Source organism: Motacilla alba, chromosome 6, assembly GCF_015832195.1.
Source record: "Motacilla alba alba isolate MOTALB_02 chromosome 6, Motacilla_alba_V1.0_pri, whole genome shotgun sequence".
NCBI classification, from domain to species: Eukaryota; Metazoa; Chordata; class Aves; order Passeriformes; family Motacillidae; genus Motacilla; species Motacilla alba.
The window spans coordinates 15,010,428-15,035,058 of NC_052021.1; the positions used below are offsets into that span (position 1 = coordinate 15,010,428).

At 36.6% G+C, this 24,631-nt stretch overlaps 1 protein-coding gene across 2 annotated transcripts in view; it reads right to left on the bottom strand.

Annotated features, from left to right (window-relative positions):
* The window catches only part of ADK (adenosine kinase), a 271,173-nt gene that overhangs the window by 70,077 nt on the left and 176,465 nt on the right, over nt 1-24,631 (bottom strand). For both annotated transcript variants that reach the window (XM_038141147.1, XM_038141148.1), the window contains exon 7: nt 8,511-8,681. In XM_038141147.1, coding sequence (XP_037997075.1) covers nt 8,511-8,681 — 171 coding nt within the window. The remainder of the gene's footprint in view (nt 1-8,510; nt 8,682-24,631) is intronic.

Sequence of the window (24,631 nt, forward strand, 5' to 3'; positions counted from 1 at the left end):
AGAAGATTATATAGCTAATTGGAAAGAAGAGAAGGTTCAAATGCCTAGTTTTGCTCTTTGTTGAAGCAAGCCAGAAAAATGAAACTAGCTAATAGATTTATAATGAGATGTGAAACTCTCTTGAGGGAATAAAAATATTATATGAGCTATATAAACAGAGGCAAGGAAGGTGTTGACAGAGAAAGATAACATGAGAGAAAGAACAAGGCTGAAACTGCAGTTTTGAAAAAAATAGCGCTACACAATAGTACAGAAAAATAGGTTAACATAATAATGATATTGCCAATTGTATTCCAAAACCCTCAAACCACATTTTCAAGATTCTGAGCATCAGCATGGACCTACTACTGTCTTCTCAACTATCCTTTCCTTCCCTTTTCTCCCCTTTCAAGAACCTTTGCTCAGACTGAAATTCATAAGCACAGGAAGCATCAATACATACTCTTCAGGTAAAAACTGTCTCTTTTATGTAAAAAACCTCTGTCCAAGAACATTTACAGCTAATATACAACTTATTCATTCATAATAACATTTAAGTCAGTCAATAATTGTTTCTTTGCTGTATTGCCTGGGAGACTCTAACAGCATTGGCTGCTTATATCTGATGAAACAGCAAGGTTATCATGCTTTCTCTTTCAAAGTCCTTTGTACCACCATGCATTACCCTGTCATCTAATCAGATCTACTGATTGTGTTGTTTGAGAAAGCTGGACCAGCCCAGTGATTAACAGCAGTCTGGCCCACAGAACTCACTCTTGCTCTGGATATAAAATTGCTAATCTGAGTGAAGGGGCAGATGACATCATGTGATAAGGGCGGGTGAGAGCGGACTGCATCAGCTCACACTTAGATGCTATCCATGGGGACAACATGGCTCTGCAGCCTTACAATCCACTGCAAGGACTATCTACAACAGGGGGAGAATCTCCAGCACATGTTGCCATAAGAGACTTTAGCATAACCTAATCTTCTGAATCAGAAAGTGGCTGTATCTGCCCCAAACAGGGCTTGAAACGTGGAGGCATCGAATTAACCTTAGCTGGATTGGAAAACAAAGCTCTATTGTAATGTATTTTTCACCTGCATTGTTATCTGCAAGTATCTCTGTGAAATTGAAAAGTTCTGAATTTACACTGATTTAATGAAGCTTTTGTGAACATTTCAGCTTCTATTTTTCTTGTTTGTACCAACTGCGTAACTCAATTTTATTCATACTCTTATTTTTGCAGTTCTTAAATTATATATTAGATATTATATATTATACATTTTTGCCCTAGTGATCTGAGTATTAAAAAGCATATATAGTTCACCTTTGAAAGGCTTTCAGAGACATATGTTAATATTATAGTGAAAACTGAAAGCCAGATTCTGCAGGTTTTTTCCTCCAGACAGGTGAGTTTTGTCCAAGATGTATTCAGCAGCTGAACACATTTCAGGACACTTAACTGAAGAAAGTTAGAATTCAATTTTGCTTGTTCCTGGCTCTGCTCTTGCTGTATGACCTTGGGCAAATAACCTTTCAATTGTCCACCTGTAAAACAGTCAAGTCTTCACACCCACCTTATTGGTTTATTCTGAGCTTTAATGTTTATGAAGTGTTATGAGATGCTCTGGGAAGTGCTACAAAGTGAAAAGGGTTATCAATCACTGTCAGTAAAACACAAGCTGCTGAAATACCATGGAATCTGCTTTCCTCTCTCAAAGGACATTCTGTCTTGTGCTGCGTGTTCTCCAGTATTCACAGTCTTAAAAGTATCTCAACACTGCATAGCATAAGGAAGGATAAATATCCCTAAGCATTCTGAGAGACTACCAGAAAATATTTTTAGTTTTAAGAAATGAAGTCTGTTGGAAAGTATAAGCTTTGCTTTTAAATACCTGCTTGTTTCCCATAACAGGAAACAAGAAAGACATTTTTCGAGATAGGCTTCCTAAATTGCTTAAATAGCTAGACATTAGCTGAAAGCAGCACTAAATATAAATTTAAATACTTGGCTCTCAATTTTCCTTTCATTCAAGATGTACTAGGTAAACCATACTAAAATAATTACTTGCTTATTACTCATGAATTTCAGTGCAGCAGCTGAGACAATATAGATAAATAGGATGATTAATTGAGACAGAATGAATCACAACAAAATATGTTGTTGTAAAAGGTATGGTTAACTCCACAGTGATTCATATCATTTCAGATAACAGGGCTTTTATCAAAAACGGCTGCAAGGTTGGGAAATGATTTAAAAGCATTTTATCTTAGAGAGCCACTGCAGTTCACATGGGAGGAAAAAAAAAAAGAGGAGAGAAGAAGCAGCAGATTCAGTGTCTGCAGCTGAAATAGCCTTGGGCTGTTTCAGCATCCTTCCCACAGCACATCTTTACAACACACCACTGACATTACCAACCCTCCTTGTGCTAGAGACCCTCTCATTTTTCAGATGACCACAATTTATTAGATATTCCACTACTGAGAAAGTTAATTCTATGAATTAAGGAACAATATTAGAACACCACAGCTGTCCTATAATTGAAAACACATCTACCACAGAAAAAGGGCATCAAAATTCTACAAAGACATCAAATAAAAATAGTATTTATTTTTCCCCCATTCAGAATTACAATTTTTAATTCCCAGGCTCCCTCCAAAGACTTTGCACAAATCTTAAGTGTAAGATTTATAAAAAGAAATCCTATCTGTTTACAGCAGTTTGGAAAAGCAAACACCAGCAGCAGCTGACCTTAAAAACCTCTACCTGTTAAAATAGAAGGGAAGATGAGATGTCTCCTTACAAAATTTTTTCCCAGGTGTATTTAATAAACTGGGTCAGAATATCTGACTACGATTTTTAACTGAACCACAGACTCCCTGTAGGGAACTGTGCAAACCTCAGTCTCTCACCCAGCCTAGGAACTGAAGATAATTACCCTCACCTGTGGGGCAAGTTTCTGAGAACTGAAAGCACAATGAAAAAGGAAATATCAGTATACAAACTGAAATGCAAAACACTAATACCCAACTTAATGTCATTTAAGGTGATGACTGTTTCTGAAAATTTATTTCCAAGTGAACAGAGATGTAGAAGGTAAAGGGTGAATTCTTAAGGATGATAGCTTGCCAACAACCAGTGACTGAAAATAACCTCTCAATACAGACCAGGTCGATTAAGACGAGAAGAAGATGTTTCTTAAGGGCTCTTTACATAACATACATGCAAGTCAGCAGTACTAAATTGAGCCTCTTCAAGACATTCTGTTTCAAATACATGTATTATTTGCCTTTCAATAACAATTATAAATGCTTACTTGAAAATACTTCAAACAGAAACATCAACTTAGTGATATTTATGGCATGACCAGTGATTCTCTGCCATGTTCCTCACTTAGTCCCATGTGATACTGAAGAACAGATTGAAATGTTGGTCTCTCTTCCATTATTTATTGAAAGTCAAGCTGTATTTCCCTTCTTCCCCACACCAAATTACATCTGCCATCTGATTTTCTCCTGACTCCTACTTCTTAATTGTTTCCTCGAAGTCAGACAACTCACCAGTGCAAAAGAACACTCATGCTTGTGGAAGGCTATGTGCTAGGTCTAGAAACAGTAGGAATTGCAATGTGTTAATTCAAATCACTTCAGTTATGCCATTATGAATGCACACAAGTTTGAAGAGAATCACCATGAAGCTTATTTATCTTACGAAAGTGATTATGTCTCATTCAAGATTTTTCTGGGCTGTGGGCAGATTCCTGAGCCTGCAGGTATCCATCTGATCCCAGGTGATAATGCAGCAGAGGAAATTTGCAGGTGGAACTGAAGGTTGTTCTCAGTGTCATATCTTAATGCAACATATCAAATTATGTGGAGTGAGAGTTTACAGCAAGGGAATGGACAAATTTGTTTGGAAACTGACATTTAGGTGTAAATCCTAGTGTGTTGAACACTGTTTATGCCAGAAAACTTATCAGTATTTCCATTCCCTCCCTCAGCTAAAACAAGCACAAAACTACAGACTGCCTGTAAATTCAAAAGAAGGAGTTTGCTAATCTCACCAAAATCCCACCAACCCCTCAGTTTTATATTAACTGTTTTTTATCACCATTTAAGAGACTTGCCTTTATAAGGTCTTAAAAAGGTTATTAAAGGTCGCTACATTTATAGGGATCTTTCTGTTAGTATTTGATACCTCAATTGAAAATATTTTAAACAAAGGAGGCACAATGTACCATTCCAGTATAATTGTGAAGAGGAAATGATGACAAGATCCATTTGCTATCTTATTCCAAAGGCATTTATCTCTTTAAAGCTCAGGATTTCTAACTCTAGATCCACCACTCAATGACTCACTGTCATTGCTTCTTAAAATGTACAAGTCTTGGACACAACCTGCTTTCTTTTCAGCACATTTGCTGTCACACAGGCAGCAATTTCCCAATGGGCTCACAGATGCTCTGTCTTTGCAAAACTTCAGCTTATAATCCTGTAATTAATTTGTTCAGAGACTGGGTGTTTAGAAGTAACAGCTCTTTACACTAAAGAATATAAATTTTTAAAGAATAATTCTTATCTTAGTTTTCTTTACTATTTTGTATTTCAAAAAAATTTCACTATTTCTCTTCTACATAACCTCCTCAACCTCTACAGATCGCAGTAGACTGAATGCCACAAGTTATATCACTGGTTTATTGTTTTTGTTGTAAAGCACCAGACAAAAACTTCAATGTGTCTATAACCCTAAAGTTTCTAAATTCTAAATTTTTTCAGTGATGCCCTGCCTACACATAGCAAGAGAACCCAGAAGATCTTCACCACATCAATATCAACAAATATTCCTTTGAGTCATGAACTGGTGCCAGATACGAAGATCAATCGTGTGAAAGCCTTGCAGTCTCCTTTAAATCCTGAAGAAATGGCTGTCCAGGTGCACATGCAAATATATACAGACTGTTCCCCCAAGGAAGCTCCTTCCCTGAGGAGATGCCACTGTAACTCACATCTTTTGGGGTGACTGGAAAATTAATTCAGACTCCTGTGTCCATTATGGACTTTGATGGGTCAAGTATTTAATATATGTCACCATTTAGCCCTAACCAGGAAATTTACATTTGTATTTACTAAATACAAATTTAGTCTCCTTTACGTGCCTAGAATAACTGCTGAGGAAATAGGAATAGCTAGGAAACTTTCTACAACTCTGTGTAAAGATGTTGCTTTCAAAGCTTTTACTCTTTTGACCATCCTGTTACTGGAAGTTACTCTGAGTTGTAAAATATGTATTCTAAGGTGAGCTTTTACAGCTGAATTAAGCAGCAACTTGTGACAAAGCAGTTATCATCAGGAGATAATTGACCTTATTTGAGAGTTAAGCATCCTGAGGCAAAGTAGAGTGTGCTTAATCCTGGCAGGTTAATTATCCAGTGATTATGGTAGCTTGGAAGGTATTACTGCTAAGAACCATTTGCAAAATGACACTATTAAAAAAACCTTAATTTAATAAAAATTAAAAGCAATGACAATAATCAAGTTCTTCAGTCATGTATTGCTAGATAATGACTGCAGAATGGCCCTACTTGGTTAACTGCAATGACCATGTAATTATTCCTTTTCTGAATGTTCTGTACTAAATTTGTTATATGAAGTACTGTTAATAAATACAAAAAAATCAAAGACAAGATGCTTAGGTAGGTTATGAATGAGATTTAAATAAATTATCAAAACACCAGTGGTCACTGCGTTAATACACTGAAATTGATACATATACTGAGCTGCTACCACAGCATTCAGTGTCTAAACTGCAGTTAAGGGTATGTTGGCATTTACATTCAAAACTAGAATATTTTTTCTGAGAGGTTTATAACTTGCCCATTTTAATTACCATCTGGCTGAAACTTGAAATAACCAATCTCTATTCAGATGTAAATTTTTAAGTAGAAGATGTAATTTAAAATCACTTTGCCAATTGTTTTTAATTTAGGAATGGCAGCGATTTGGAATTTTGCTGCACATGGATGTTTTCGTATTATTCAAAAAATAAACAGCTCAGTGCTTAACAATATAATTTTATTGGACTATAATGTGAAGATAAATATAGGGAAGAATAAAATTGTGTCTAAGAATATTGTTTGTACTAATGAAGTAACAACCACACAAGTTAGTATGCCTTGCTTATTTGTTAACTTATGCAGTTACACTGATGGAAAATGTAGCATAAAGCAAAAGGAAATCACACCAAATGGACAAAATCTTGGTGTTGGCAAGCTGAAGTGGTCCATGGCCTATCAAGATATACACAAACACAAAAAAAAAAATCCTGAATGTGCTTGCAGCTGAAATTCATACGGGAGGAAAGAAAAAGCACCAAAACGAAGGGTGGAAGCTACAAACGCAGAACATGTCAGACTGAGCTTTGAGTTTTGCAAGTACTCTTTATCAAAAACCATACACAGAGAGCAGAAATACTGACAATGAGAAGACACAGAAGCTACTTAAAACCAGAAGTACATCGTGCCAAGAGCATGGCTTCAAGTCACACAGAAAGGCAAGACAATAAACCACTGCAAGCAGCATTTCAACAACTCCAAAGCAGCAACAGCCAGCAGGAAGCTGAGAGTAAAAAGTGACCAGGGTTTCATGACTAATGTAAGCAACAAAGAGGCTGGTACTCTGAAGTATTTATATAGATTGTACTGCAAAGTTTAAGGATGATCACTTAACTTTAAATAATACTCTTTTATCCTGAAACACACCAAAATGCTTCAGAAATTATATACAGAAAATGCAGGGAGTCTTTCAACTTTAACAAACACAACAGTACTACACAATATTTTTGACAGCAGGTGAATAATACCATAACAAACTGAAATGACAGAGGAAAACAACCTAGTCTGAATAAAACTTCTGAAATGGGAGTGTCACCTGTATCACTGGCTACTGCTTATAAAATACACAAATGCACAAAAAGTAACAACCTATGAAAAACAGCACCTAATGAACCACTCTGATCTGAATTATCCTAATAGGTCAGTGTAGCAATATTTTTATAAAAGACCCTCAAGTTTTAATCCCAGAAATTTCTGTAAAGCTCTTCTACTCTAAAATTATCTAGACTTGGCATTACATAATCTGTGAAGTCTGACAGGATCTCGTGTCAAGATCACACTGCTATTTAATAAAAATACTCAAAACCATCTTTGTGAGGCCTGTACCAAGAAAGATGTACAAAGGTAACAGTTGGAAATAACAAGAATATGTCTGGAAAACACTTCTTCTGTACAGTTCACTTTAGTTAAAAGGGTTTCCCTTAGCCCATGCATTTAAAAACACTGCAATTTTCTTTGTTTTAAAAATAAGTATTTTAATTTTTTAAAGTATTTTAATATCTATAAGGTATTTAAGTATCTATAACAACGCTAGTCCCTATGTGGACATGTGGACAATAGTTTAAAGACTGACTTGTGTTGGTGCAAGTCCCTTTGTCACAATCAGGAATAAGTACTCACAGGAGTAAACTGCTTTTCCATCATTTTCCTGTGCTCCTGTAGTTACCTTTAGTGACAAACCTACATTTGTCTACATTTCATTTAGGTGTGTCACATATTTCAAGGCTTTTTTCAACTTTTTCCTGCTGAGAAAACTAATAAATATTTAAGAACTCTTTCTAAAGTGAAGAAAAATCAAAAATGATGAGGGAAGTCTGAATTAATTTGGTCTATTAGCATGTACTTCCGGGCAGAATTTCATGCAATTTGTTTGCCAACTTACACAGCTAAGATAAGCCTTCCTCTGATGGGCTGCCAGTCCATCCACCATAAAATCAATGAGAGCCTTTTAAACCAACTTTCTATTTCTTAATTTTCTCCTCCCACTTCTCCACAAAGAATCATCTTCATCAGAGAAAATGCTATTAATAGCAGCACTGTGGGTAAGGAATCGAGTCACAGGAGCTCAGTGGCAGCCCTTCATATGTTTTCTTGCAGCAGAGTAAAATTCAGGGTGAGGACATTATGCACATGGACAGTTATTATAGAGCACCAATGTGTTGGTGTTTCCTGCTAGAATGAGCACATTGTAAACTTCTAACAGGTCAAGTGACATCTTTGGCATCTACTGAAACATCCCAGTCCAGTGACCACTGATTTAAGTTTCTAGTGACACCTCACATGGTCAGATTTCCTCTATAAAAAAAGAAGGACCACAAATTACAGAATCCTCAAGGTTGGAAAAGACCTTCAACATCATCAAGTCTAACCTTTGACTGACCATCACCCCATCAACTGGATCTGCAGCACTATCTGCCACGTCCAGGCTTTTCTTGAACACCTCCAGGGATGCTGACTCCACCACCTCCCTGGGCAGTTCGTTCTTGACAACCCTTTCAGGGAAGAAATTCTTCCTGATATCCAACCTGAACCTCCTCTGGCCCAGCCTGAGGCTATGTCCTGGGGAAGCAGGCTCTGAGACACAAACCTCTAAGTGCAAGAGACACAAATACTTCCATCACTCTCTTAAGACTCACCGTTTCATTTCCAAAAAGAACATCCACGTAAGGCATGACCTTCATCATCGGCTCTTTGTAGAACTGGCTAATAAATGGTGCAGAAAGATTCAAGCTGAAGATCTTGTTGTTGGCAGAAGCCTGAGCAGCCACTTTTAATACTGCTTCTGGTGACACTGTCAGGAAGAATCCCTGCAAGCATCAAAACAAATCAATGTATGTTACTAATTTTATATTAGGTACCACATGAAGCATGCTATTTCTGTAAAGTCTCTCCCAACCCACGTTTGTCATACACGTGCACAGATAAAAACTTCTGGGAAATACTGCCTTTCCATTAAGGTATTAAAGAGATGACAAAGAATCTGCATATGCCTAGCATCACAGCCTTTCAAAATGAAATGTAACTCCTTACATCTGCATTCCACGGACTACACTTTCCCATGGCAGCTAAGACTAATGTTCATATCTTAAAATGTGAGGTATTATAAATGCCCCTTTAGAGTACTAGAGTCAATCAGACTGTGCTGCTTAATTCCAAAGTCCAGTCTAATGGCTCTATACACAGCTAGGAGACAAATGAAATCCCTAACTTAAACATTAGAACCTTGTTTACAATAAAGGCCTTGGAAATGCTGACTTTGTACCACTGGTTACGGTTTTACAGAAAAAAACCTAGGGGTTTTCAGGTTTCCACATGGGTATTTTATTTGCCCCCTTCTTCCAAAAGTACTTTCCTTTGCTCAGAAAATCCACGTTTAAGTATCAACTTCCACAAATCACTACTTGTCTACTAAATTGTGAATGCTGATTTCAACCTTATGAAGAACAAGGATGCCATTTTGAATTTAGCATTGCAGATGGTTACCGTAACCACATGTTCCAGGAGCCATGTAAAGATACCCTACAGTTTCATTAATCTACTGATTAAACAAAGGCTTAGACTTGCACTAATTAAACAAATTTTGCATGTTTTGTTTTTATAATTCTAAAACTTATTTTACTAACTGTTTTCCAAACTCAGTAAAAAACAGCAATTTTCAAGCATGAGTAGTAAGTGTTAAATTTAAGGCCAGAGATAATGTCTAAGGCACAGTGAGAAACAACTTTGAGGAGGGTCTGACAAATAAAACACCTTCCCAGTCCTATCTTTAACACCACCACCATAACACTCCAAAAGAAGCAATAGTGACAGTCTTATTTTTCAGTTTTCATACATACGATAATGCCTTTGAATCACAGAACAGCTCTATTTTCACCCTGCATACTTCAGTTGTCAGACCATTTTAGGCATTCTAATCACTATAAAATATAAGTCTATAGATTAAAGACTACCTTGAGAGTATATGTATTTATTTCTCCTTACTCCACACTCTCCACAGTCTAAAAAATACATGACTGATTTCAAAATCATAGCACGATTTTCTAGTTGACAATCTAAGTCCAAAGGGCACAAGAATCCTATCCATGCTGTGGAGCTAGTAAGTACTCTGAAGGACTGGAAGCCTGTAAACATCCAAGCTTCTTTGCTAATTTTACATTCAGAAGAATTAAAATGAACAGTTTCTATAACTTCTAATCTCCATAGCAATCTCTACCACCTTTTAGTTTTTTTTAATGTAATGAACAGAGAGATGGGTTTTTAAAAACACTCTTCCAAACACAAAATAAAAATCTTTCAAGGGTGATGTGTTGTCAGCTCTGGATAACTGACATATTGCTCTACAGTGCTATACATAAATAGTAAACTGGTCAAACAATTAGGCTTCTTACCAATTTTAGGCTGAAAACTTCACTGAAGTAAAATACATCTGATTGTAATTTAAGGTACAGAACACTATCCCCAAAAAGATCTAAGGCCTGCATCCAACTCCCTTTTCCTTGTAAAGGCATCATAAAAGTGCTGAGATACAGATAGGAGAGTTTGCTTTTTAGATCCTGCAAAGTAAAGGCCAGGAAATCTCAAAGGCTATTGCTTTGTCTTCTGGGTTTCTTAAAAATCACTTCTGCCATTTAATTGCATTCTTTCATGGTTTTGTTTATATTTTTTAAATAACTGTTTGACATTATAACATTTAGAAATTAAGAGTTCTGTTTATGACAACTCTTTTCCAAGTATAACATTTCTTTGCAAAACAAAACTGTATCAGTATAATCCACACAATGGAATTAAGAAAGCAGGGAGAAAATAAAATTTGATCTGAACAGATATTGATTTAAAGAAACCTAATTCAACTCCTCTCTTCAGGTATTTAAATTGACTTTTTCTCTACTTTTAGTAGAATTCCATGCAGCTATGACCAGTGTAGTTAGAGTAACTCAGCTTGCTAAGCTTAAATTACAACCAGAGAAGCCACAGGCCACCCTACTGTGGCATGCTACAATTGTGTACAGGAATGAATTCCCCTAAAACCCCTAGGTTTTCTCATATCTCACTGGGATTCACAGCAAAGTTGCTCTGTGACTTCCATAGAAACTCAGCCTGCAGGCTCTTGCAGCTGCCACTGCTTTTGGTCCAGACAGATGGATACAAAGGAATGCCTAAGCCAACTACTCTTACCTACTCTAACAATGAACTGTCAGCCAACATCAGCTTTGAGTGGGAAAATAAGTGTATCCTGTATCACTGGTAAGAAAGACTTTGCATTTCACCAGTAGGAAATTCTGTTCCCACTAACAAGAACATTAAGAGGCTCCTCAGAAGATATTCTATACCCACCTACATACCTTAGACTACTATAGAGAGTTTTGGGGTCCTATTTACCTGCAAAACCCAAAGTCACTTAAAACAACCATGAAGAAAGTATCTCTAATCAAAGGATGAGACAGTTAACCAACAGAAATTCCAACAGCCTGGAAAATGTACATTACACAGAAAAAATGAAATTACTGTGTATATATCTACCTTTGTGAAGGAGTGGGATGCTGGTGGACAACCAGCTCGATATGAGCCAGCAATGTGCCCAGGTGGCCAAGAAGGCCAATGGCATCCTGGCCTGTAGCAAGAATAGTGCAGCCAGTGAGAAGAGTGTGGCAGCGATTGTCCCACTGCACTGGGCACTGGTGAAGCCACACCTCGAGGACTGCTTTCAGTTCTGGGCCCCTCACTTCAGAAAGGGCACTGAGGTGCTGGAGCCTGTCCAGAGAAGGGCAGCCAGGCTCAAGAAAGATCTAGAAAACTTGTCTTACAGGAATGGGTGAGGGACCTGGGATTGTTTAGTCTCAAGTGCAGGCCCAGGGGGAACCTCATTTCTTTCTACAGCTGCTTGAAATGAGATTGCAGTGAAGTGGGGACTGGTCTCTTCTGCTCTGCCTACAGAGGACAAGAGGCCTAGAGCTGAGACAGAGGAGACTCAGATTAGCTATTAGAAGGGTTTTTTTCATTGTTAGGATGATCAGGCATTGGAATGGGTTGCCCTGGGATGTGGGGAAGTCACTATTCCTGGAGGTGTCTAAGAGGCATTAGGATCTGGTGCTGAGTGATGTGATTTAGTGGATATGGGGTTACAGTTGTGGTCATGGGTTGGATTCGATGATCTCAAAGGTCTCTTCCAACCTTGATGATTCTATGATGGAAGGACATGTGACAATTGGGCAGTACAGTCACAGGAAGTGAAAGGCAGGAATACTGTACACTAAGCAAACCTATAAAACATTCAAGGCTATCAGATATATTAGCAGCACACAGCATTCCTTTGGCATTTGCTGATAGAGTATACCAGATGCTACTGCTTCATGATGTGCTATTATTTTCTCCTGCTCAAAATGTAATGAGTGTCTTTGCTATGCCAGGAGGAAGGTACCATCGTACCACAAGCCAGAGAGCAAGGCTGAACCAAAATACAGACCAGGAAAATAGGATGGTAGATTCAATTATTTATATACATGTTTATATGTACACACGCACAAAGCAATACCATTCTTAGGCCCTGTAAGCAATCCTTTAATTTAAGTACAGTCCTTTGGTGGGGGAAAAAAAAACCAAAATTTTCCTTGTGGGATAAAAAGAAACAAAAAGAAAGAAGTAACAAAAATGCATTCATGTATTGCAGACACATGGCTATGGGAGATACAGTCACTTGTTTGTAACTTAAGAACTTTTAAATTCAGCAAGATGGCATACAACAGCAGAGGACAAAGTCAACAGAGAATGTCACATTAATCTCACTCCTACAATATTCAGGAATTCTTTGATGCACCCCATAAGATATGCCAGGGTACTGTGAATATTGGATAGTCTTTCACATTCACATCTTTTTTCTTTGTAGACACTAGCATTACCAGAAGGATTTGATGAGTTCACACACCAGCAACTTGTCTTGTAAACCATCTCTCTCATTTTTATCACACACGCAGATCCAAAAGGTTTCTTCTGACCTACACTAAGCTCTCACAACACCAGCTACAGCAGATGTGAAGGCAGCAAATTAAGGGTGTCAAAAGTGTCAGCAGCACAGAAACAGTGTTGAAGAGGTGACCTCATGAAACCAGCCCAACTCTTGCTTTGGTGAATGCATTCCTGTATGAGGTGCTCTGTCCAAGCTGAGAAGCCTTGCCGTACACTGCATTCGTGCACACGAACTCATCCGGATTACGCACATGGAATGTTTGCACAATCAGGATCAAGATTTGTTTTTTTCCTGAGTGAGTATTTCCAAACAAATGCAGGGCAAGACGGTAACAAACAACCTTGCAATTTGGGATTCATTACTGTTTAACAGTAAAGAAGCAATATGTTCTCAAAAACATACAGAAATAATAAAAATTGGGATTTCTTTCAAACTTACTACCTGTTAAAATGCATTTCTTTCTTTCTAGCTCTTCCACTTTCCGTGCCACTCCCATTTCCAGAGCGGATTACATGAAAACAACTTTGTCATATGAATGACAGGATTTTGAAGCATGGTTTTCTGAGCTGATTTGGGAATGCCATTTGGTAACAATGTAAGATCAATAAATCCTAAGTGTGAATCAAAATATTTAACTTTCAGGAAAACAGATACAACAGTTTGCTGCCATTTAAGACAAATTATGTTCTGCCAACAGGAAAGCAACACATCATTTAATCCAAAATTATTTTATAAATATATTTATAAAAATACAATTATGATGACATCACAGTCCCATCCATCTAAAGGGTGGAATTTTTCAGACACACAGAAAGCTTGACAGTTACATAGTGACAGTCCTGATAAATACCACAATTCAGTAAAGCCCTACAGAAATCATCTACCTTCAAGTGTGCTGGCAGTTCCAGTGAGAGAGTGAAAGCGCTGAGGTGCTAGAAAAACTTGTTCCATTACATGACTGACACAACCAAGTCAGAGCTTTTGGACCTGGTTCAGTTTCCTATTCTGCACACAAAGAGAGCTTGAAGCCACTCACTTGGGCAGAAGAGGCATCCCTCAGCTCTGCTCTGCCATCAGTCTCATCTGCTGCAGCCTGGCAAAAGTACCAGGGCTTGGAAAGAGTGAGGCCAAACACACGGCAGTTCCTGAGCTGGAAAAGGAACCACCAGGTAACTGCTCCAGACCAAAGAACTTCCACAAAGCTTCCAGGTGCTCTTACAACCAGAAGAGTCTGAAAGACTTTTGTGTTCCAGCCTCTGAACTGCCTGAGCACAGATGGGATGCAGCCCATGTACCACCCACTGTGAGACATGGCAATGAAATCATCTTCCCGCAGAATAGGAATCAGAAGGAATCTTCTTGGACTGACAGAGCAAAAACTCTTCATCTCTCCTGGTACTTACGTGAGCTTAAAAGGGAAGGGAGCAATTTAAAAACTACCTTTAACATTGAAACATCTGAGCATATTACTTGGAATGTGCAAGACTGTCAAGTTCGCAGATTTATTGACCCCTTACCTCTCCAATCTCTCAGTTTGGAGCATTTATACTTGTATCCTGTTCCTGCCTGAAAGTATTGTTAAATTGTTTTCCTTACTGAGCTATGCCAGAATAGTCATGATGATGCAGATAATAAAATACTCACAGTATGGGGAAAAACCCCTTCAGAAATAATTAACAAACCCCTACAAATTAAATAATCAACATGACCTTTACTAATATAAGTTCTTTTGGCTTTAAAGTAGCATTTTACTTTCTCCAGAAAGGACAAAAGCTCTTTGTAACTATCCACTTGGGAAATATTTGGTCTGTAAATTAGTGAAGTACATTAATGTTATTTTAATCTATGTACCTGTTCTTCCTGTAAAAGGTAATTTAGGAATTTAGAAAGTGCCTGGACCTAGTATCAATTGCATTTTTGAACTATATTTTATCTCAGGGATAAATCTTATCTCAGTGAGCTCAGTGATCAGCAAGCAGTTACTTAATGAAACAAAACCCACTGCTTTTTGTCCAGTTCCTAGTGGAGACAGTTGTTTTAAATCAGGAAGCAAGGACAGCAAGAATGCAACAATTTCTCTGAGTAATTGTTTTGGCTTGTTCCTGTATGCCTTGTTTATTTTTATGAAAGTATTGCTTTATAACTGGAAAATGACTAAGCCATAAACTATTGTTTTATCATTCTGAGTGGCCAGTGTTTCTGTTTTTGATAAAAGCCAAGTTTCAAACAGTTTTCAGGAACATAGGAAAAAACCTAACTGTCAGTAAATGTGCTTATATTGACCATGACATTTTCCTCTATGATGGTGCCAACATGTCAGAAGGAGAGCATTGCTTTCAGACTTGAACAGCTTCTTTGTTGCTGAAATGAACTCTCATTATTGCCATATTTGTATCTATCAGTAGCAGAAAACCTTCAATATCTGGCATTGCATTCTAAAGAAAACAAATATTTTATGCATATATTACCAATCTATTTTTAATTTTAATCAGTTTGGAAATATTTTTCAATTCTGTTTACTACTGTTTAAATTTGGCAGTCTCCAGGAGTTGTTCTAAGCCACGCTAAGGACAAAATAATTGTGTGACTTTACTTAGGAGATGTGTACTCACAGTGTAGATATTAACAATGAGGTGTAACACATGTGCCAGAGAGCAGTAATATACCTACTTCTGCCATAGAGAAAAGTCATCCCAAATAAATAAATTCTCCTATTTCCCTGAAAAGTCTAAAGTTAGTTAAGATCTAAATTCAACTTGTCAAAATGAGCTTAAGAATTTGGTTTGACAATGCTCCCTTAAGTTGGCCCCTCAGTGAAAAAGCAAAAACACCTCTCAAATATGCTCTCTCCAATTCAGTATATAGTTTTACATGAGTTTATTAAACTCAGGGAGTGAGATGTATACATTTAATTATACTGAATTTTTAACAAAATTTTGGAGGAAGTACTAAACATCATCTGGGAGATAGGAGCCCAGAGATTTTATTACTTCGATTAATAATTCAACCTCTTTTGCCTCTGTTTACCCACTTGCAAAATAGTTATAATGATAAATGCAGCTCCATTGGCAGAGCCAGTGGGAGGTTTAATTACTTAACATTACTGAAATGACTGAAAGTTTGTGTTGAAAGGTATTATAGAGTATAGGGTATTACCATCAATAAAATATAAGCTGCAGATCAAGCAAGCTATGATAAAGAGCAAGCCACTTCATTTCTCCTAGTATCCCAGAACCACTTTAGCACACTTTTTTTTTTCCGTTGAAAACCAATTTAATCCTTACTGAGAAAGCCATGCATCTTAAAAAATTGTTAAATTGCTGATTAAAGAGAGAAACAATTTCTTTCACCTTTCATCCTTTTAAAATAACTCTTTATTAGGTTTGTCTAACTCGATTATTAATATGAAGATAATGTTGTGTTCAGATGAAAAAACAGACTTGGACATACTTTTTATTGTTTAATTAAACAATGTCCAGAAGTCTAAAAATTTGGCATCAGTATTATTGATGATATTTGGAACAATGAGATAACTGGTTTTCAATCTGAACTGCCAAAATTTTGAGCACAATCCCAGAATCTTTGCCTGGCAAATAAACACTTCAGGAAGCATAGAATAAGGTATGGTTAATTTAGGCCCTCGATGACAGTGCAACATTTGCTTTTTTGTATATGGTTAGTTCCATTAATATAATGTGGCATCTCATAAATTATGTAAACATCAACCATATGTTGAATTCATTCAAGTTTGGTGTGTACACAATATTTACAGTATATTAGTAAATTGAGAGAATCTATGTAACTACAAATGCATAGAGAATTTCTAATTCTCTAGACAGTTAATCCTCAGTTTGAAAGCTCTCTAAGTAAATACTTTAAACAAGCCCATTTCTTGCTTATTAAAATAGCCTTGAACAAGAAGAGAACACATAGGAGTATTTGCTTAATTAAATGTGCTTATATCAGCACAACGGCCTGTTTTATGAATACAGGTTAAACACTCAGAGTGAAACGACGACTGATATTAGTAGATAAACACTACTGACTGACTGGGTGTCAAAAGGAAAAAAAAGTCTCACCAAGCTCTTGCTCTATACTGGTACATACTGCTGTACCTGTGGCCTCTGTCATGATCCCCAGGTGATGCAGAGGAATGCAGCAGTTACATAACACAAACACGAGAATGAGTCCAGTGCCCTGGACAACAAGTCCATCTTACAGATTTCATGATCAAGAATGTGGTCATAGTACAAGAAGTTTCACTTAAATTCAGGCTTGAAAGCAGATACAAAGTAATAAAATATCTTTCTCCCTAAGCACTCCAATATTGAAACACTTCAGCAGAAACCTTTCTTCCCTACCCCAGCTACCTTTGAGATCTTGTAATTTATAAGAACATAGCAGCATGGGGATTAAATATTAATCAAAGTCATTACCATCATCGTTAGAACATATTTCAAGAGCCCCAAAGAAAGAGCATATTATTTCACTAATAAAGATCATATCATCAGAAATATGTAGCATGGTAGGTATGAGGAGGAAAAAAGAAATGATCAAGTGGTAAGTCAAAAGATTTCTGAAGCTTACAGCACTATTCAAATGCTAACTCATCCTTTAACTGAGTCTGTTTAAACAAGGCAGACTCACCATGGGCAAAACTGAGCTCTATTTAGAACCACAGAAGCCCACAGTATATTTAAAATAAGAAACTTTGCTGAAGGAAAAAACCCACCTACGCTAATAAAATAAATATTTTTTAAAAGAGAGACCCAAACTCCATCAATATATTAGTGAAATTCTGGAGCAGCTCCCAAGCTTCAGTGGAGATTGGAATTAATTTGGTGTGCAATGGGGCTTTCCAAAGCACAACCAGGGCACCTGAAACAAACACTGCTCACAGGATGACATTCTTTGCATTAAAGAAATTACCAGCCTTATGAAATAGTAGGACTTCCATTATTTGCAAATTAAGGTGTAAATGATTAATAAGACAAATACCTCTCCCAGTCCCCAAGGTACTTCCTAGCTGATTTTAAAGGGCTTACATATTACTTTCATGTTTAAGCACCACTATTGCATAGAATTAAGTGCATAGCACAACAAAAAGCTCAGAAGAGCTAAAAATATAGATGGCATAATAATAATATAGGATTTTTTTTCAATTTTTTTCAATTTTTTTTCAATTTCAATAACTCACTAGAAAGTGAGTTAAATATTTCTTTCAAATATCACTCTTCTCACAACTCTATCCTCCGAACCACAGTTCCAACAAAGTGTCTTTCACAGCAAATATAACATTTACTATGAACATGCAATTAGGTCCTAATCACTTGGATTAATTACCACATCAGAGTTTACAATAAAACATTTATTGCTCACACTTCCACACATTAAAATTAATTATTTAAAAGAACATTAATGTTATTGCTTGGCCTTTTAATTTTCATTATAGAAAGACTCTTACATGGCTTTGTTTCTGAACACAAGTAAATGAGGGTCAGGATCTATGCTAATTCTAATAATTATTAATATAGTTGAAATGTGGACAGTTGCTAAGCTCTAAACAGAGATATCGTCACTTAAATTAATTTGGGTAATAATAACTGGCTGTAGAATAGTTTGAATACAATGAGCTATGTAAGTGTTTTGCATTAATTATTATAGCCTGAATAAGTACTTCCTTCAAATTCCAAGGGTGAGGGGGAACCCTTAAGTATTAGCTTTTTAGAGCCAAATAATACTTACATTAAGTTTCTATTTCTAATGAACTTATGAGTTCATACCTGAGAAACCTACTTTTAATAGCAGGACCACTACTGTAACCAGGGAGAACAGAGTAAGTCTTTTACTTCCAGATCTTATAACCTCAGGGGAAACTTCCCTGCTAAGACATTATTTTCTGCAAAGACATTATTTTTTGTAATGTCATATTACTGGGGGAGTAAGAGACTTCAGTAGGGGCTTCACTTTGCACTGCTATTCAAGATGCTTGAATACCCTAAGTAAGTTTTAATTTTCTACTGAATATTTTCCATGCCTCTCTACCTGAAACTGACTCCACTCCCATCACTTTATTTGCCCAACTTCAGAGAAAATCACACTCCAGATACATGAAATATGACAGAACAAACACTTTTAAAAAATTAACTAAAAACACAATTAAAAAAAAGTTTTAGATCAATAAAAGTTCATGTTAGATTGTCAGCCTGTGACAGACAACTAACCTTTCTTGATGCAGAGTATCAGTGAGATTCCAAGTCAAATGATTCTGAGAACAGGAAGCCCCTGAAACTTAGGGAGCAAATAAATACCTGTGTTCCCCATGAATGTAATTAAGTGACTTCTTTGGACTCATTTAAGTCTCCAAAACTTTTACTTTATGGAAATAAGGTTACAAGGAGATACTTCCAACATGGCAATTTTAGTTTTATAAATCAGACTGAGCCTCCTGAACCAATGTCTCCTCTTGCCCAAATTAGTTTGTGTGGTTTAATTCAATCGGCTTCTTTTTGAAATGTTGACGTGCATAGGGAAAAAGATTTATATGAGTTCATGTTCTTAAAAGTGGTATTTAAAATTATATAAATCAAACTGCTTTTGAAACTCATGTGAGTTTGACAATATTCAAAGAAATTTCACACAGAAAAAGAATTTTCATGACGGGGATCAAACATTAGAACATCCTTGGAAGTATTCGAAATGACTGAACACAAAGCAACTGAAAACTTCAGATTTGCTCCAGCAAATCTCTAGGGGTCCCTTGCAACATGAATTACTGCAAAAATCTATGAAATACTAGATCTGAACATATTTGAAAAGTATGGACAAAAAAATATGTGGACAGTCTCTGATGTTCTACCAGCTTCTAAAAAAGTATCTCAAAGTACAGCATCCCAGGCGGTCCCCTAACAACCAGAAATTAGCTATTTTACCCTGAAACAAACACCACAAGATGTATGCACTTTGCAAACAAACCACGTAGATGCATTAGAACACCTTAGAGTTTGAGATCCTTCTGCAGCCCTTCCTCTTCACAGAGAGCATCTCTGAATTCCAAATTATGAAGTCAATGTGATCTTAATAATGCCTACTACCCTATATGTAGATAGTCCTTTGAACAGGAATGAGCTCTGTTACAGAATAATAATCAGAATATTAATTATGAAAAAATGTTCCCTGCTCTTCTTTACCCTTTGCTTGAATCTTTGCCCATTCAATTTGTGTCCCTGAAAACAGAGAGAATAAGAAAAATAGACACTAAAGTTATCATAATGTATTTAACAGTGTTAACTTGTGTGCTAATTTATACACTATAACCATGATTTCTGGATTAGACTATCACTGAATAACTTTGACATATTTGAGACACATAGCTAAGATAAATGAAAAAGCACTCCTTTTAAAATCAGCATTTGAGCTCATGTTTCAATGCTTTTATACGAAAATGAAGATGGGATCTCTCAAAATCACCTACTTAGTTCAGAGAGTTTAAATCCCTTCCTTATGCTAGATAAACAGAATTTCTACTTTTTAAACAGCTAAACAAGAACATTTTGAAACTGTGTAATAGAATAACCTCATTTTAAGGAATAAAATTATTAGTCCATGTCAAAGTAAAATGCAGCATGCATTCTTCAAACATGGAAAGTGTCTGTATCAAGTTTTTGATATACTTTTATGCATCTGTATCAATGACATCCCTTCATTTACAGAAAAGTCAGATGATTTGGTACTTACAGGAGCTTGCTCTCTCTTCAGAACAGCTAACTATGGAAATGAAGGATTTTCTTTTTACTCCTGTCCCTACAATGCCACCTCATCAAAATCTGTGGTCCAACCCAGTCATGAATCTAATAAGAAACCTGAGCTGGCAGAGTGGTATCAAACACTTCTGTAAATAAGAAAAAACAGAAGTGATGATGGTACCTTGAAACCAGCGCTCAGCAGTCATAGATAAATTCTTTATACTTCTTCAATTTTCTGATGTTTAGAGTTCTAATTTTCTTCAGTAAAGGCAGTTGAGACACAAATCAGCCATTTTTACAAAACTTTGCCCTGGAGAGCAGTATCTATATGATACTATTTAAGATATCATCTGCAGAATAAAATTAAGCTTAAGAAGTTTCCTTCTGAAACAGAGGTTCAGAACTGGTACAAATCACAGAAAAACTTATTACAAGAGTCACGTTTACCCACAGCAATAATCACTGATAATCAAAGGGTTAAGTAGTTGGCAGTGACATGAACAACAGAAAAAATTATTTGACAAGATTCCACCCTTATTCCAATCTCTATGAAAGCATCAATTGTAATTATAAATTTTCACCAAAGATGTCAGATTCTTATGTTAATCTCTGCACAATCTGACATTGCCATTCTTCCACTTGTATAGATGTGAACAGTTATCATTTTGTTTGTATGTCACCACAGACAACATAATCAATAGTTTTCATATCTTTCTGTTCATACTTTTTGTTAAAATGAATTTCTTGAGTGCTGCTTACTTTTGTTCCACTATGAAACTTGTTACTGCTTGAATAGAGAGTACTTAATCTCAACAATAAACATTATAATGTATGATGGAACAGTCAAGGGAAAAAAGTTTCAACATTTTTTTTCAGTCCCCATTTTAACACAGTCTGTCCTTATCAAATTAATATCTAACAACAGCGACACAAATGCAACACAATGGATGGCTTTGTTCACTTTATTTGTACTAATCTGAAGCACAAACTGCCTTTCACTCCTTTTCCTTTTATGCTCTGTAATTCTGTAGTAGGGAAATCTTATTTAATGAAACTCAAAGAGAAAAATTTTAACTGGAAGTAAGTGGTTTAAAAAATATTACATGTCTGGATCAATGATTTAAAGAAGATCCACAAACAGATGGATTGCTTGCTTATTGTTTCCATAGGCAAAGAGCCACCAGGAAGGCTGGAGAGCTATTCTTTCTGACCTGTCACTCAGGTGAAAGAACCATGCAGGCACATTCAGCTCTTCCTGCAGTTCTACAGCAGAACTCCCTCACCTCTGAGCTGTCAGCACAGTTGCTCTGTAACAGAAACAGACACTGAGAGATTTTCATAACAGTTGCAAACGACACTTCATAGGATAGTGGCTCCTGTGCAGGTAAACTTGATCCTTACTGTGCTGATCCATTTACCTATTCTTCATGGATGCTACTTTAAAAAAAGGTAATTTTTTAAATCAGTCACCAGAGACACAAACTGAAATGCAAAGAGGAGAATAAATTTCATGCTGGCATAGGCTTTACTTCAGCTTTTACAAATGAGCACCACTGCACCAATGGTGACACTGGTCTGGATTTTATGTTTGCTGAACTTGAGTTTGGAAGCTGGCTTCCTTGATACACTTCCCTTTCAGGCACCAAAAGAGACCAACCTGCTCCAATAGAAAGAACAACTTTTGGATATCATGTCTTAGCTAAGGTTTGAGGCTCTAGCTTCACCAAATGAGTACTTTAGACACTTAATACCCAACAAAGAATGTCCAAATCTTCTATTGCCAGCATTCAACTGATTTTATCCACTGTGAACTAGAATGAGTTAAGAATTCATCCACACTTACCAGCTTACAACTGATACACATAAATCATAGAATATGCTTATATCACCTAACTGCTTGGTTTAGCCAGAGGAATTACTGTTAGAAACTGCAGGCCTGGCCAAGTCTAGAAGCAGAGAAATTACATGCGTTCCCCTTGAATGAGAGCCTCAGGCCTGTGAAGCTTATGCACTTAACTTTGTAAATCCAACAGGACTCAAGTCTAAGCCTAATGTACACCCATAACCTTGGAGTAATAATACTTCAGGCTGCTGAAACAGCAGACTTCAGAGAATGGTTTGCAGCACAGCAGTACTTCTGAATATTTGTAATAAACAATCTCTGAAGCGTCTTCTGACCCTATTTACTCCTGACAAACTGCATTCATACACACAGGAGTTGCAAAAGTCTTCCTGTGAACTTGCTTTTCTAGCAATTTGCTCACCACAACAATTTTTTATGTCTCACGTACCCTGCCATATCCCTGAGCACTCTAATCCTGGAGCCAAGGAGCTTTAGAATGTTCACTGCTAATAACAGTCCTTGGAAAATGTTCAACAATTTCAAGACTCAGATACATTTTAGAATTCAGATATTTAACACCACTGATGATTACCAATTTTTCACAATTACCACCATAACCATTCTATGAGGATTCTATGCTGAGAAGAGGATACAGATGACCAGGAGATGCTAGAAACTTTTATAAAACATCTTCTGGATGTCTGGCATTTTGACAGAGTAAGACTTTGTCTGCTCTTCTGACTGCCTGCTACAAATTTGTATTCGTCTTTGGATATTTTTCTTATGGCAAAAGAGTCCATCGTGAGGAGATGTGTAACTTGGTTTGCTACAGTAAATTATGCATCTATTCAGAGATCATGCTCTCCCAAATGAACACCCAAGCCTGCTAAAAAAGTCTGCCAACATACTGTGAAGATCTGGAAAATGGCACACCCTCACAAATGCCAGATGTAATTCTGCCCACAAGAAAAGTCAGATGGATTCCTCCAATAAATTCCTACTTCTTTTGTCTGCCTCTTGGTTGATATATGATACCACTGCAGATGTATCCAATTTTATTAAAATTTGTCCCATCAGCTCTACTCCAAAAGGAGAATTTTCAGATTTACCCTGGGTTTGTGCACATTTGTTACAAGTTGTTTTTAAGCTGAAACCCAAGTGTTAAGCTTTATTCCATTTAGTTCAGCAAGGTCCATATCTGGTCAGGCAGTCTTCTGAGTTTGTGAGTGTGAAAAACAACTGTATTTTTCTAAGACTGCTTGGATATCTGAGCTCCCATCTCAGTAAATTTTTCAGTTAGCCCTGAAAATGAAATTATTCTGTTGAATTTGGCTAAATTGGAAAATCTTCATAAATAGTGGAGTTCAAGCTACAATACATCCCACGGGACTACATGCAAGCCACAAAGATCTCCTCACAGCTAGCTCTTCAAATCCTAGCAGAAGCTTCACTAAAGAACTAAACTGGAGAATAACAGTTTTTAGTGTTTAAAAATTACTACTTAAAGCTTTTCTTTAATGAGTGGGTAATAAAGTACTTCACTATGGAGATATTGGTAGATCTGTAATTACAGATATCACTCAATTCTCCCATTCCAAAGACATCCCTAATGTTAATGAGCACACAGGAAATTCACATAGTTGAAATCCAAAACACTTGTATATGCTCTTTGCTCAATTTGACACTAATAAAACTGTGAACTACTCTAAAAACCTCATGTCTGAAAAATCACCACATATTAGAAAAGTATCCATGAGAAAGTTAAATAAAGTGCCAATTCAAAGTATTGAATTCAAAGTATTCAAATTTTGAAAAGGCTTTTTGAGTGAATATTTACTACAATTTAAGCACGATAATTTACAAGTAATCATATACACATGAGAACAACTGCATTTGCCACAAATTCAAGACTTTCCTAAGAGGGAACACTGAGAGGGCTGGGTCAAAATTTTTTGAATTGGGAAGTATTGAGACTTGATATTGAACTAATATTGTAACATCTCGCACTGAATTACCCACACGTGTAAAGACTGATGAAATAACTCCACATTATAAATTCCCCTCCTTCCTCTACCCCCCCCCAAAATACAGCTCCACAAATACACCGCTTGTTCTGCACTGCTTTATATACAGAAACTAAGCTTTTCATTCAACTTGTCTTTCTGTAGTATTACTACCCCTTAGAAAAGCTTGTGTTTTGTTTCT